Genomic DNA, 15,178 nt, shown 5'->3' with positions numbered 1-15,178 from the left:
TTTTTTTTTTTATTTTGGGCCAGCTTTAGCTCTGAGGCTTGGCTCCAGCTCTGAGGCCTCGGCTGCTGAAAGCAGGTATCTGGTTTGTTTGGGTTCTATAATTGAAACACTGTTTCAACTCCAGCTCTGAGATCCCGGCTGGCTGAAAGCAGGTTTCTGGGGTTTTGTTTAGCTTCTATATTTGTAACAATGTTTCAAACTGCAAGCTCAGAGGCCGGCAGCGGCAGGCGGGGAACGTTGGCTTCCTCCGTCACTGAAGCAAGTAAGCTTCCTGTTCGCTTCAAGCTGCCTGGCTGCCGGCCGCCATCTTGGCTGGCAGTTAATTTGCATATCGCCCTGATTAGCCAATGGGAAGGGTAGCGAAGGTACGGCTAATTACCATGTTTGTCTTTTATTAGATAGGATACTGCATTTTGCTTATCCATTCATCCTTTGATGGACACATGGGCTGCGGCCACCTCTTAGCTATTGTGAATAGTGCTGCTATGAACATGGGTGTGCAAGAGATTGGGCATTTTTAATGGGTGCATTTTATTTCATCAAGAAGCTACCTCACAGATGACCTAGCCATTCCACTATTGTGGGACATACAGATCGTTTCGAAATATTTAATATAATTAATTATTCTTTTTTATACTTAACAGAGGAATAGTTAAATAATCTATTGACACTTATAATGTCAGATATTAACTAAGGGTTACAGTTTTTCAAACTCTTTTGAAATAAAGAGAACTATAATGTAATTTTATGTATTTTTAAAATGAAGGGTTTTTTCATGAAATTGTTATATTTTATCAAGAACAATGTTAGAATTACTTTTTATGTTTCAGTTAAATTTCTTTGGAAATGTGTATACTAAATAATGTTAAATGGAAAAAGAGAACATACACTTGTGGTATGTAATATAATCATAATTGCTTCCATGTATTGAGTACATATGTGTCAGTGTTAGGGTGTTACACGTATGAGCTCATCTAATCCTCACAACTCTCTGAGGTGAGTACTGAATGGCAGTAGAATATGCTATCCCCAAATATGCCTTTTTGGCATAAGGATAATTCTAAGCTAAATATTTTGAGAAAGAGCAGACGCAGGAGACATTCTGAAAACCAGAGTAGTGTTACCCTTTTGTAGGGGACATAAAGGGCATCCCCATTTGTAAGTATCTCCCTCTGTGGGCCAGGAAGGGAAGGGCGACTCTAAATCACAAGAGAATCTTATCCATTAAAATCTGCACAACAACCTTACCTTTGTTTACCATGTTTTTTTGGGTAACCTCCCATAACTGGCCTCTCCTCATAGCTTTCTTTCTTTGTCTTTAGCTGAAGCTGATATATTTTTTTTTTAATGAAATGAAAGGTCCATGAACAGACATTGATTTCTAACTTACTGGGGGTAAAAAAAGGGAACATACAGGGTCTATAAGACAATGCCTTATGTGTTCTATTACTGTTGCATAAAAAATTGTGCTGTCAGAGCACAAAGAAGGAGAGTCTGTGGAGTCTCAGGAGAACTAAGAAAGACTTCACAAAATAGGTGACATCTGAGCTATGCCTTGTAAGATGAATAAAATTTACCAGACAAAGCACGATTGTGGGAAGGGAGATTTTGTCAGTGAGTAGAAGAGAAATTTAAGTCATCACGGGGGAGAGGGGGGGAGACCCCAAATTTAACAATCAGACACTGGATTAAAAACGCCATCTTTCAGGGTAAGCTGCTTTAGTTTATCGTCTCTGAGTCTTTCAGTGTCAATTCTCCATTTTCTTCCTCTATTAAAATTCAATCACTTCCTGTGCTTTGCTGCATCACAGTGATTCGATTTCAGTTTTAATATGTAGCAATTGAGCAAGAAAGTTAGGAGAGGCACCCTGCTAAGTTTTATAACAAAGATCCACTTACCAGAAACTTCCATGAGAGGAACCAGACCATTTGCTGCACTGAGAACAGATATGTCTTGGGAGCAACACGTGGGGTTGGACCGCCCATATCCTCCTCCCTTTTCTCAGCAAAAGGGGGAAAGAAAAAGGAATGTAGGGCGTAGAACTGGTTTATTAGCTTTTGAAACTCTAAGGAATTGGCTCCGCAGTGACTTTTTCAGCCTATTCTTGAAGACTGCACAAAGCAGTTGGGAAATGGGGTTAGCTATGCCAAAAGATGACGGTTCCCATATTTAGGGAAATGAGCTCCCACGTGAGGGACAACAGGTCAAAGATCAACAGTGTCAAGGAAACACTGGAGGAGGCATTGAGCTGGTACTATGGACCAATAAGGCCCGCTCTATAGCTGGACACTAGTCATGTTACAGTTGGACTCGACTGCAGATGGAAGAGGACAGCAATCAAACTTCTTCCTTGGACATTCGCAATATCATGGCACAATATCTGTGAAGAGTTATGAATTGCTGAGACTGCAAAAGAGTGATCTACATTGACCGTGAACCTACTAAACATGTGCCGATGCAGCTGTTGCTGCTACGAGTGAAAGACTGCCCTCCTACACGGGAGACGATGATTTCAAAGTAGTCAGTGCATTGCAAAGAGCACTGGATTAAGAGTCAGACAGACTTGGACAAGTGAACTTTGTGACAAGTTAGGAATTCTTTGGAGATTTAGTTTACTCACGTATGAAATGCGGAAATAATAAAATTACCGCCCTGTTCGACTCACATTTGGTCCTGTTAGGAAGATGAAGTAAATTAAGAGACATGAAAATGCTTACAGAATTGTAAAGTGCATATAAAGCATTACATTTATTGTGATGAAAGCAGTGAGTCTCACTCCCCTACCTGGAAATAGGCAAAGGCCAAGTGATCCAAGGCATCCTCGAGACTTGCCTCATCCTCTGTCTTCCACTCTCCGTAAGATCCTCGGAAGAGACTGACGGCCTCCTCCAGCCAGGGGATGGCATGGTAGTAATCCCCCATGTCATAGGCCACCTGTAGGAAACACAGGCACCATCATTAAAGCCTTAGTCCACAGGCAGAGGAAAGGACATGACATGCAAAGAGTGGGGGGCCTTTGGAACCCAACAAAGCCAGTTTTCATCTCAAATTCATTTAAATTCAATTTATTAAGCACCTATTACATACAAGGCATTGCTCTGGGTACAGAGAAGACACAAGGATACTTGCATTTAAGGAATTTATAACCTGGAGAGAAGACAGATATGAACTCAGGTTAACTATAATACTGGACAGATTGGCATGAAAGCTGGAAGGAAATATATATATATTCTATGCTGGGCAGACATAAAAAAAGGAGGAGGCTTGAGAATCTCAAAAGGTTTCATGGAAGAAGTGGCATCTGAGATGGGACATCCTTGAAGAAGCCAAAGGATTTCAATACACCAAGATTGGGAAGAAGGGCATTTTAAGATGAGGGAATGGTAGAAACAGAAGCCAAAGCAAGAATGTGTATGAATAACACATTGTGACTGTGGTGTAAGGTGAAGAGAAGCAGGAAATGAACTTAAAAGGGCAGCATGGGCTAAGCTAGTGAGTGTTATGAGTGTCTTGTTTTTAGGAAGATATTGCTGGCAGCAGTGTGAGGAATGGACTAATTCATTCATTTATTCATTCAATATTTACTGAGTGTTTGCAATGTACCCGGTGGTCCCTGCCCTTAAAGGTCTTAAAATCAAGGGGCTGGTGATAAACCAATAATTGTGACACAATGCATTAGACACTATAATGAAGGTAGACCTGGGAATGGTATGAGAGCTCAGTGCGTTGTTCTATATTAAATGTTGGAATATGGCAACATGTACTAGACATAGCACCTGTCTCTTAATAGCTCACCATTAACTAGAATACCAGAACTGCTAGTGGAATTTCCTGGGAATTGATGTGGGAGACAGCATGGAATTATAAAGTCGCAGAGCTGGAAGGATTCTTACAAAATGATCAAATTCAGGTATAACTTCCAGATAGGCAGAAAGACAGCAGAATGTAGAGACACCGTGACTCTGCAGCCTAACTGTAAGTCAATTCCTATCCCAGGCCTGCACTTTACCTGCGGTGTTATCTCTCTGGTCCTCAAGTTCCCTATTTGTGACAAGACTGAGTTGAGGAATTATGATAAAAAATGACTGAACCTTTTCTGCTAAGTTAACAATTTATTTAAGATTTCCATGAGAAAGATTGAGATAACTGGAATCCTTCCAACCACAGAGATTTAGAAATTTTGAATAAAACATTTATTTATATATTTTCAAGAAAGAATGGAAAATACTCAGGCACCAGAAACAAAAAAGGAGCAGCTGAAAAATGCAAGCAATAAACTTATGAGCAGATGCTGAAGCTGCCTGGGATGGGGGTAAGTCTTAGTAACCTTGGTACTTAGTAACCTTAGATTGTAATGCCCACATGAGGACAGATGAGTCTTCTGTAGACCTCCCCAAATCTAGGGATTGGAATTTAGACACATTCATAAAACGGTAACCCACTGAAAACAATACCTTAAGAATAAGAGTAGACCAGAAAAAAATCTACCCACTGCCACAAGGAGAAAAGAAAGTTGGTTTGTTTCTGTTGGCTCTGTTTAGGGGAATAAAATAGCTCCTTAGAATATTACTAACCTTAAGCCTACGCTTCACTTGAGTTTAGGGTGTGAATTTACATTATTCATACAGTTAAGGAATCATCAGGCCAATTAATCAATATAAAAATAGATCTAAGGCCACAGCAAATCAAAACCATGAGTTATCACTTCACACCTGTTAGAATGGCTATTATCAGAAAGACAAAAAACAACAAGTGTTGGCGAGGATGTAGAGAAAAGGGAATCCTGTGCACTGTTGGTGGGAATGTAAATTGGTACAACCACTATGGAAAACAATATGGAGATTCTGCAAAAAATTAAAAATAAAACTACCATTAGGTCCAACAATTCCTTCTGGGTATTTATCTGAAGAAAATGAAAACACTAACTCAAAAAGATATCTGTACCCACATGTTCATTGCAGCATTATTTACAATAGCCAATATATGGAAACAATCTAAGTGTTTAGCAATGGACAAATGAACAAGTAAAGTTATATATATATAACACACCTACAATGGAATATTATTCAGCCATAAAAAGAATGAACTCTTGCAATTTGCAACATGGATGGACCTTGAGGGCATTATGCTAAGTGAAATAAGTCAGATAGAGAAAGACAAATACCATATGATCTCATTTATATGTGAAATCTAAACAAACAAACAAACAAACAAACCCCATAGAAAGAGAAAACAAATTGGTTGACAAAGGTAGGGGGTAGGGGGTGGGTCAAAAGGTATAAATTTCCAGTTATAAAATAAATAAGTCATGGGGATATAATGTAGAGTCAAAAAAAAGGGGGGGTCTAAGTCCAGTGATACCACCCGAGTACCTGGAAGAAGAAAATCCAAAACTCTCTGGGGGAATATTCCCACAATTCTGGGCACAGAAATTCTTCTATGGGGGGAAAAGTCCTGCTAAAAATAACCTCACGATCAAACACAATAAATGCTACCAGGAAATAACTGATCATGAACAAGAATCAACAGACATAATAGTAGGTAGGGTTGGGGAATTAGACAATTAAGAAATCAGAAAATAGAGTGATCCACTTTAAAATAAACGATGACGGCCCAGCCGGCATGGCTCAGTGGTTGAGTGTCAACCTATGAACCAGGAGGTCACAGTTCATTGATGTTTCTATCTCTCTCTCCCTCTCTCTTCTTCTCTGAAATCAATAAAATATATTTAAAATAAATAAATAAAATAAACAATGATGGAGGGAATTGGAGACATGTAGATGAAACACACTTGGCCACATGTGAATAATTATTGAAGTTTATTCTCTGACCCAGCAACACCACTCCCAGGTTTTTAACCAAGAGCTATGAAAACAAATATCCACAGAAAGACTTACATAAAAATGTTAATAGCAGCTCCATTCAAAGTAGGCCATGCTGGAAACAATCCAAGTATCCATCAATAGGAAACTGGGTGAACAGTTTGTGATATATTCATACCATGGAATACTACTAAGCAATAAAAAGGAATGAACTACTAATAAACGCAACAACATGAATGAGTTTCACAGACATAATGTGCTGAGTGAAAAGAGCTGGACTTAGAAAAGCTCATACTCTGTGGTTCAGGACAACGGTTACCTGGTACCTGGGGAAGGTGGAGTAGAAAGGGTGGTGGGTGGTGAGAAGGAAAAGGAGTGAGGCTTTATTTAGCTCTATGTAAATTATTTTGTAAAGACTTGAAAAAAAATCTGAAACAAATATAGCAAAATTTGAACATATATCTCATCTCAATGATAGATAGAATTGCTTGTTACAGTATTATTTTACATACTTTTGGTATATTTGGAATGTCTTATCTTTCAAAATAAGTAAATACACACCGAAATAAAGACTGCCAGGGAGACTTTCAGGAAGTGACTTACTAAATTTTCAACATATGGTTTCGGACTCAGAAAGGCCTCACCAATGAAGCATATATTGACATGGAACTATTTTAACAGGCGTAAACTGAAATTAGCCAGGAACCTGATGATTCAGCTCTAATTCCATTCAGGGTCTCCAATGCCCTAGGAGCTGAATCAGTGAAGAAATTGCTTCGGCATATGTCTGAGATTTTGTTGCCTTTGGATTCCTCTAGTATTTTTATGGTTTCCCATCTTACATTAAGTCCTTTATCCATTGTGAGTTTATTTTTGTGTATGGTGTAAGTTGGTGGTCTAGTTTCATTTTTTTGCATGTATCTGTCCAATTTTCCCAACACCATTTATTGAAGAGACTGTCTTGACTCCATTGTATGTTCTTGCCTCCTTTGTCGTACTCCATTACTTCTTAAAGCAACAGCACACAAAGAGTATGTTGTAAAATGACCTCAAGTGTGCTTATGACTTACGATCAAAGATCAGTTAAATATCTCATATGGGAGCTTCCTGAAGTCTATTTCCTCCAGTAACGTGAGAGTGAATGGCCTGTTTTGTGACACCACTTTGATCTAGTATTTCTAAATTCCCAGGAAACGTACAAGAGATTCCAGAGAGTCTCGGTAGGCCGACTGTCCATGATCTTCCCTCCACATCACCATCTCCTATCCCTTTCCCCCCCTTCACTCTGCTTCTCCTCTCCCCCCAGCTGTTCATCCTCAGTCAGGGTGCAATAGCTAGGGCCGTGGTCGGCAAACTGCGGCTCACGAGCCACATGAGGCTCTTTGGCCCCTTGAGTGTGGCTCTTCCTAAGCCTTAGGAGTACCCTAATTAAGTTAATAACAATGTACCTACCTATATAGTTTAAGTTTTAAAAATTTGGCTCTCAAAAGAAATTTCAATCGTTGTACCGTTGGTATTTGGCTCTGTCGACTAATGAGTTTGCCGATCGCTGAACTAGGGTGACCAAAGGATCACTTTCCCCAGGACAGTCCCGGTGTATGTTTGTTGTCCTGGCTAATAACACCCCTTCCACTCCCAATAGTGTCCTAAGTAGATGGTCACTTTAGCTATCATGGAAAGAGCCTGGGATTTGGAGTTATAAGACCCGGGTTCAAATTTTAGTCCTACTTAAAATTGTGAAACCTTAGGTAAGTGCTACACCCTCTCTGAACCTCAGTTTCTTCACCTGAAAATGGGGAATAACAACAAATTTCCAAGTTTGCTGTCAGAATTAGAAAAATGTAAAAAGCAACTGGGATATAATGATTTCATCCACAAGAAAGTAGCCCCTAGCAATGCGCCCTCTCCCTGAAAACTGTTACCTTGCCAACTTGGAAGCAGTCATCTGCCGTGAGGGAGAAAAGCCGGCTGGGACTGTACAGGTCAGTGACCGCGGAGCCAGTGACTCTCTGAAAGACGCCTCGGGCGAGGCCCTTCACACTGAGCACGTACACGTCCTGCAGCCGCATCAGGGCCCTTGCTGCTCCCTCAAGGTCCTCGAAGGCTGGCAGGTCCTGCTCCACCTTCTCGAAGCCATCCTTCAGAGCTGGAAAGGTCGTGAAAACAATCCTCCATTCAGAAAGCAGGCGGTGAGCATTTCATACATGCAAGGCATAATTACCTGTTCACATATTTCAAGAATAAAAAATGATATTTGATTTGCTTTTCTTCTCAGTGGCAAGCACCATTCCTGGCACAGAGTGATGCTTAATACAATCTTCTGAATAAGGAATAAAGGCTTTAGAGTAAAAACTAAGGCACACACCTTTATCACACTGTTCCCTCCTCTCTGTCTCCAGGAGTCTTGCCCTTTGCAGGGACAATTATTTTTCCTCTTAACTTCCCTAAAGTCAACAAACTTGTTCAAATACAAAGCAGAGTAAATTAAGAAAGTGATCCTGCAACAGATCACACTGTAGTGGCAACTTAATAAAACAGAAATTATTAGAAGACATCACTTTTTACATATAGGTAAATGGGATGATATTTTGGATTCGATCCAAAATCAAGTGAGATAATGGATATGAAGGTGCTTTCTAATGTAAAATTATATAAACTTATTAACAAGGGGACCTAGTTCTTTGTGATAATTAGAGCTAAGGAGATCAAGTAATACCTACCCACTTCATTACCCTTCATCACATCCCATCAGAATCTCTCTCCTTTCCACTGAGTCAGGAGATAGAATCTTCTCTTTACCCCCCAGCCCTCCTCCTCATTACCTCGGGTGTTCTCACTCGCCTCCAGACTATGTACCACATTCCTCCAGTCAGACTGTAGGCGTTTGATGAGAGTAAATGCAAGCAGAGGGTTAGACACAGGGGTTGCTGAATCCTCATGCAAAGAAAGCACCTTGTGATAGAACCTGAAAGAGAGGACTGGGATGATCTCACCTACCGATGCAACCAGACACCTAGGAAAGGCTGGCATGCTGTATAAACATTAAGAGTCGTTAAAAATGAAATGCTGAATCCCTTGAGACTCATGGAATATTGTAACCAATAAGCAAAAACAACAACAACAAAAAACTACCATCACAACAAAAGTAGGTCTCTTCATTTGTTCATTCAATGAGTCAGTCTCTACCAGTCAATTATTGTACATCAGGCATCATGCTAGGGGCTAGAGATACAAAGGCAAGACAGAGTCCAGCTCTCAAGGAGTTCACAATCCAGAAAATCTTTTTTTTTCTCTCACCATTCTATATTCAATACTTAGAATCTGGTAGAAATGCGAACACATTGTTCAATTAATTGCAATAATTGTGATACATGCTATTGGAAAAGTGAAGTGAGCATATCATGCTATGGAGCGCTATAGTATTTGTAGGCAGGACACCTAACCAAGATGGGAGTTAGAAATATAAGGAAAGAGCCCTGGCTGGGTAGCTCAGTTGACCAGAGCATTGTCCTAATACGCCAAGGTTGTGGGTTTGAACCCCAGTCAGGGCACATACAAGAAGCAATCAATGAATACATAAACAAGTGAAACAACAAATCCATGTTTCTCTTTCTCTCTCCCTCAAAATCAATAATAAAAAATGTAAAAAGGAGAAAGAAATACAAGAAAGACTTCCCAGAGGGGACGGCAATCCTCCCAGCCTGAAGGATTACAATATGGATAGCTACTACTTATTGAGTCCTCACCATGTATTAGGCATTCTGCTAAGTGTTTTAAATACATAGTCTCATTTAATCCCCCCAACAACCTTCAGAATATATTTGATCATGCCAATTTTACAGGAGAAGAAACTGAAACAAGGCCATACTATTAGCAACAAAACCAAGAATGAACCCAAGCCTGCCAACTCTGAAGCCTGTTCTCAGTTGACTGTGCCATAGTGTTTCCATGGATCTAGAACAAAGCAGGGGGGAAGAGTGTTTTTTGAGCCAACAGGGACTAATGTGCACAAAGGCATAGAGGTTTGACATGTATTTGTTCATTCAACAAGTCAGTCTATACTGGTTACTTGTCAGACTCCATGCCAGAAGTTGGACAAGACAGGGGCCCATGCTCAAGGATTTCATAGATAAGAAAATACTCTATGCCTAAGAAAATACTCATCTCTCTATGCCTAAGTTCAATACATACTTCTATGAAAGAATGAATGAAATACTATATTATCCTAGGAGTTAAGAACAAAATTGTGAATAAGACAGTAACCTTGGTTCTCAGAGACTCACAGTCTAGTGCAGCGGTTCTCAACCTGTGGGTCGCGACCCCTTTGGGGGTCGAACGACCCTTTCACAGGGGTTGCCTAAATACATCCTGCATATCAGATATTTACATTACGATTCATAACAGTAGCAAAATTACAGTTATGAAGTAGCAATGAAAATAATTTTATGGTTGGGGGTCACCACAACATGAGGAACTGTATTAAAGGGTCACGGCATTAGGAAGGTTGAGAACCACTGGTCTAGTGGGTAATATAGACACAAATAATGACATGACAGAAGCAACACCAGACTTCTGAACAAGGCTTGGGGGGAGTATAGAAGGGAGTGGTTGGTTTGGCCAGAGCAGGTCAGAGAAGATCATCTCTCCTTTCACAAAGGAGGTAATAAACCGAGATTGATGGGGGAATGCAAACATGAGGAAGGGAGGAGGAAGCCTCCTTCCCGGTAGGCAGAGGCAGTCCCGAGGATGCAAAGGTACAGAGAGAGAGAGACAGCAGGGGACTTACAAGCAGTTAGTAGTGCTGGAGCACAGGGGGCATTGGGAGTTGGGCAGATCAGACGGAGAAGTGAGGAGCACCTCATAGGCCTTGCTGAGGAATTTGGTTTTGACCCTAAGTGCAACTAGGAGCCACCAAAAAGTTTTAAGTGAGAGTGGGATATGTTGACATATAAAAGTCTGTGAAAGGGTGGGGAGGAGGGTTCAGAAGTGGAAGTGACTGGAGGCAGAAAGACCAGTTTGGAGGCCATTTCAAAACTGCAAGCAAGAGACCAGGAGAATCGGAACAATAACAGTGACATGTAGACACTGATGATGGCTAATGGGGAATGAAGAGGTAATGTTTTCCAGCATGCTTCCATTTGCAGGAAGGGACAGAAGAGTGGGGCCAGAAGTGACCATCTTTCTCGTTAATTTCTCTCCTCAGATATCCTACAGGAGTGTTCATGTAAGCAAAACATGCTGTCTCCTTTTCTGGTCTACTATGGTTATCCCACTCCTAACAGCGGGATTCATACTATTGAAATGTATTGATTTTAAAAAGGCAGACTTAAGAGCTCTAGTCCTGCCCTCAAAGAATTTCCCCCTTGCTTTAAAATTATTAATTTCCAAGAAATATAATAACAGCAAAGGAAGTAAAAGAAAAGAGTGTGATCAAAGTGAAAAGGATATGGATTTACATGAATGTGTACAAGAGCACGTGAGAATATAGGAGCTCTTTGGCAAGAGTGGGGACTTCCATGAGCGGAAAGGGATGAAGAATAGAGATGGTGGTTGGGTGGGAGGATTTCCATACCTTCCAGCAGAATCTGACCTAAAGATTTCTCAAGGGTGGTTCCTGCAACTATCAAACAGAGCTTGAAAACAGAAGATGACTTGCTTTATGGTGCTTCCAGGGAGCCAATCAGGACCTGGGTGCCCCAGGGAGGGAATGGGAAGCCTGTCGAATACCAGGGTGTCTCTGGTCCCCAAGCAGGGCTGTTTGAGAGCGGTTATCTTAGGGTTTTGAAACTACACCAGTCTCAGGGTGTGGGTTTGTTTTTTTTATTACCCATTATTTCCTGCATCAGCTCCATATGGAACTACTTAATGAAAGATATTCCATTGCGCGATGAAAAAACTTCTCAGCAGAGACTTGGGCTTGAGTCCAACCTGAAGAGTAAGTGTTCAGAAACAACTGAGGCTGAACGGGCAATGATTTTATAAGACGGTTAGACTTATCCTGACCCAGCCTCCAACTATCCTTCAGTTTCTTCCTCTATAAAATGACAGAGCTGGTCTAGTCTAGAAGGTCTCTCTTCTAGCGTGACCGTTCTAGTATTTCTTTCCACCAACTTTTCCGCAACTGAATAAATAGATTCATCATCTGGTGCTTGAGGACTGATGTCTAACAGGCAACAGAGGAAACTGAGGCACAAAAGGAAAGAGGTAAGGCCGTGAGGCGAAGATTGTCCCAAGCCATCAATCAGATCAAAAGCACTACCTCTTTTTCTCTTCGCAGCCCACTTTGCAGGACGGGCTCCGTTTATTTAGCACAGGGGTCTGATCTTCCCTGCAGCACATAATTCAGTTCAGCGCTCAGATACATCACTTTTCTGTTACAGAGAGAAAAAAAAAACCCTATCCACTAATATCTGAGGCTGGTTTGGAATCTAAACGTTGGCCCCATGCCCAGCCTCTGAGCAAATAGCTGGTTTTCAGAGACTGAGTAACTGGATGCTGAATTCAAACCTCACGGTTTCCTAAATGGCAAATGCTGCTGAGAGTGGAAAAGCAGATCCTTTCCTTCAAGAATTTGCACATAAAATGTGCAACCCAATCCCTGCATTAGACGGAGCCTGGACAGATGATCCAACCACAATACATGGGCTATTTTAATTCAATATGTTTCTCCTTCGGAATTCAGAAATGGCTTTGCTTCAGTTCTTCCGAGACATTCAGAATGGTTCATTCTTAGCACAGAAATAACTGCTGCTGGCCCTACTCTTTCAATCTTGGTAGTTTTAAAAAACTGTACCAATAAAAAGAGCTAGGGCTTAATTATATATATCTATATTATATTTATATATGTAACAAATATATACTATACTAGTATATAACAATATATACTATAACTAGTATAATTTTTATTCATTAATGTGGGTAGAGAGTAGTTTCAACGCCCTCCCCCCCAAAATTTCATTTTTAAATTTAAAAATTCAGAGAAGAATATCAACTGAGGCCCTTAGAAATAACATCTCAAGTCCATGAAATCACCAGATTGGGAGTATAAGAACATGAGCAGGAACCCCCAAAATTCTTGCTTTAAAAAGCAAACATTTCACTAGGTTTTTAGAGCACTGATTCGAGAACAGACAGTCTCAAAAATATCAAATTATACTTTCTGAAATTACATGTCCGTAAGTCACATGAGAAGAGGATCTAGAATTTTTCTGATTCTGTTTTATTATCTGAGCTCTCACAGTCCTAGTTACTGTTTAAAGCCAAACGTGGGGTCTAGTTTCACTAGTCAGTCTTAACAATCGTGAAGACCTAACATTTATTGAGCAATTATTACATTCCAAGCACAATGATAAATACCTTTATATGGTATTTAATCCCTCCAACAACCCTATGGGGGTAGGAACTCTCACTACCATTATTTTACAGATTAAAAAGCTAATGCTTAAAGAGATAAAGAAACTCGCCCAAAGTCAGAGCCAAGGATTCAAACAGAGGTCTATTAAATTGCTGAATCCAGACTCCTAACCATTATGTACTCTGGCTGCTCATAAACCTCAGGTCTGGGTCCTGTCATAACAGATAAGCAAGCAGGAGAACATCACAGCATGATGGGAGGAGAATCAAAAGAGCTGTGTTCTAGTCCTGGATTTGCTACCCACTGCATTTATAATCTTGGATAAAGTCCTTCGGTTTTCTCATAGTTTAAAATAATGTCTCATTTGTTTAAGACAGTAATACAAACCTCCTCCAAAGCACTGCGTGTCAGAGAGAACTAAATGAGAGAAGGTTTGTGCAAAACCTCCCCCTTTGACAATGACAGTGGTGATAAGACAGTGAAGCCCTGCCCAGATGCTTTAATCAACAGGCGCTCTTCTGAGCTTGTTCCCTGAGAGGCTGGCAAGGGCGTCAGAGTTCTGACCCTCATCTCCATCAGGACCACCAAAAAGAGGGGTTAGTGTAAGAGAACAAGCACACGGGTAGCCGGGAGCATGTGGGGATCTGAAATCAAAGACAAAAAAGTCTGCTATTTCCATCAATAAACTTGGACTTCAGTCTAGACCAACCAACGCTTTTCAACCGGTGTGTCACAAGAATGTTTAAAACATGCACTACCTGACTAGTCAGGGTCACTGACCTCCTTTCCTTTAGATTGTCAAATTAAAAAAGGACAACAGACAACACAACAATAACCATCTGGTGTGAATGAATCAAAATTAGACCTATTTTTTTGTCTGATTGGCAAAAAAATATATCTTTTGGTGTGCCACAGAATTTTAGGAAGTAGTTTATGTGTGCCATGAGATGAAAAAGGTTGAAAATCACTGATCAAGCCTAAGAACAAAATTAAAATATTTTGCTCTGTAAACGTGGGCTTATAGAACATTAGGCAACTATGTTCCTCCAAAGAGTGACAAGAATTATGGAAATCATAATCATTTACTGTTATTATTAATATATACTTACATACATTATATATGTGTGTATCATGCCTATTTGAAACTAACAGTGAATTTAAACATGCATCTAATGCTTACATGCAAACTACACACTTAAGAGCACATTCCAAATTACATCATCATTCGGTCACCACTGAGTAACAAACAAGATCTGTCACATACACTTCCACACACAAATTGATTCTCTTGTTCGTGGCTCTCCCACACAGCCCTGGTGTTCCACACACCTTCTTCCCATGTGCCCCAGAATGGGTATTACCATCACAAACACCCACTCACAATTCTATAAGCAGTACATTTCAGACAGCCTTTTGTTGTCTCAGCTCAGCAGAGGGGCCCATCACAGAAGCACAGTATCAATATATTCAGATAACAATGTGTTTACACCACCGTTTCTCACACTGCGGGCTTCTCCATGTCCCAAGCAGAGAAGGCACAGCACATGCTCACACATGTGGTGTCAGATACAATCATTGATCTTTCATAGCTTGACACTGACAGAGTCAGTATGTGATGACGGTGCCCCAGTGTTCCAAGTCTACAGCGTTTTATCCCACGGTGTATAGCACTAGCGCTTGTTGATTGTATAGCAAAAACAATATTGGCTGAGTATCTGCTTGTGTGTGCTATACCCAGCATCCTCTAGCACAGTGGTTCTCAACCTTCCTAATGCCGAGACCCTTTAATACAGTTCCTCATGTTGTGGTGACCCCCAATTTCATTGTTACAAATTGAACATAATTAAAGCATAGTGATTAATCACAAAAACAACATGTAATTATATATGTGTTTTCCGATGGTCTTAGGCGACCCCTGTGAAAGGGTTGTTCGACCCCCAAAGGGGTCGTGACCCACAGGTTGAGAACCGCTGCTCTAGCATCAAGAATGGTTTTACCCAG

General features: G+C 40.6%; 1 protein-coding gene across 1 annotated transcript in view; it reads right to left on the bottom strand.

Moving 5' to 3' along the window:
* Positions 1-15,178, bottom strand: part of P4HA3 (prolyl 4-hydroxylase, alpha polypeptide III) — a gene marked incomplete at its 5' end in the record, with an annotated part of 37,332 nt that overhangs the window by 21,068 nt on the left and 1,086 nt on the right. Inside the window, 3 exons of the mRNA XM_005867159.2 lie at positions 2,786-2,935; positions 7,746-7,969; positions 8,646-8,788. Coding sequence (XP_005867221.1) covers positions 2,786-2,935; positions 7,746-7,969; positions 8,646-8,788 — 517 coding nt within the window. The remainder of the gene's footprint in view (positions 1-2,785; positions 2,936-7,745; positions 7,970-8,645; positions 8,789-15,178) is intronic.

The sequence above is a fragment of the Myotis brandtii genome, unplaced genomic scaffold (genome assembly GCF_000412655.1).
Source record: "Myotis brandtii unplaced genomic scaffold, ASM41265v1 scaffold244, whole genome shotgun sequence".
NCBI lineage: Eukaryota > Metazoa > Chordata > Mammalia > Chiroptera > Vespertilionidae > Myotis > Myotis brandtii.
Note: the sequence above shows the minus strand (reverse complement) of the source record. Positions and strands in the feature narration are given on the sequence as shown.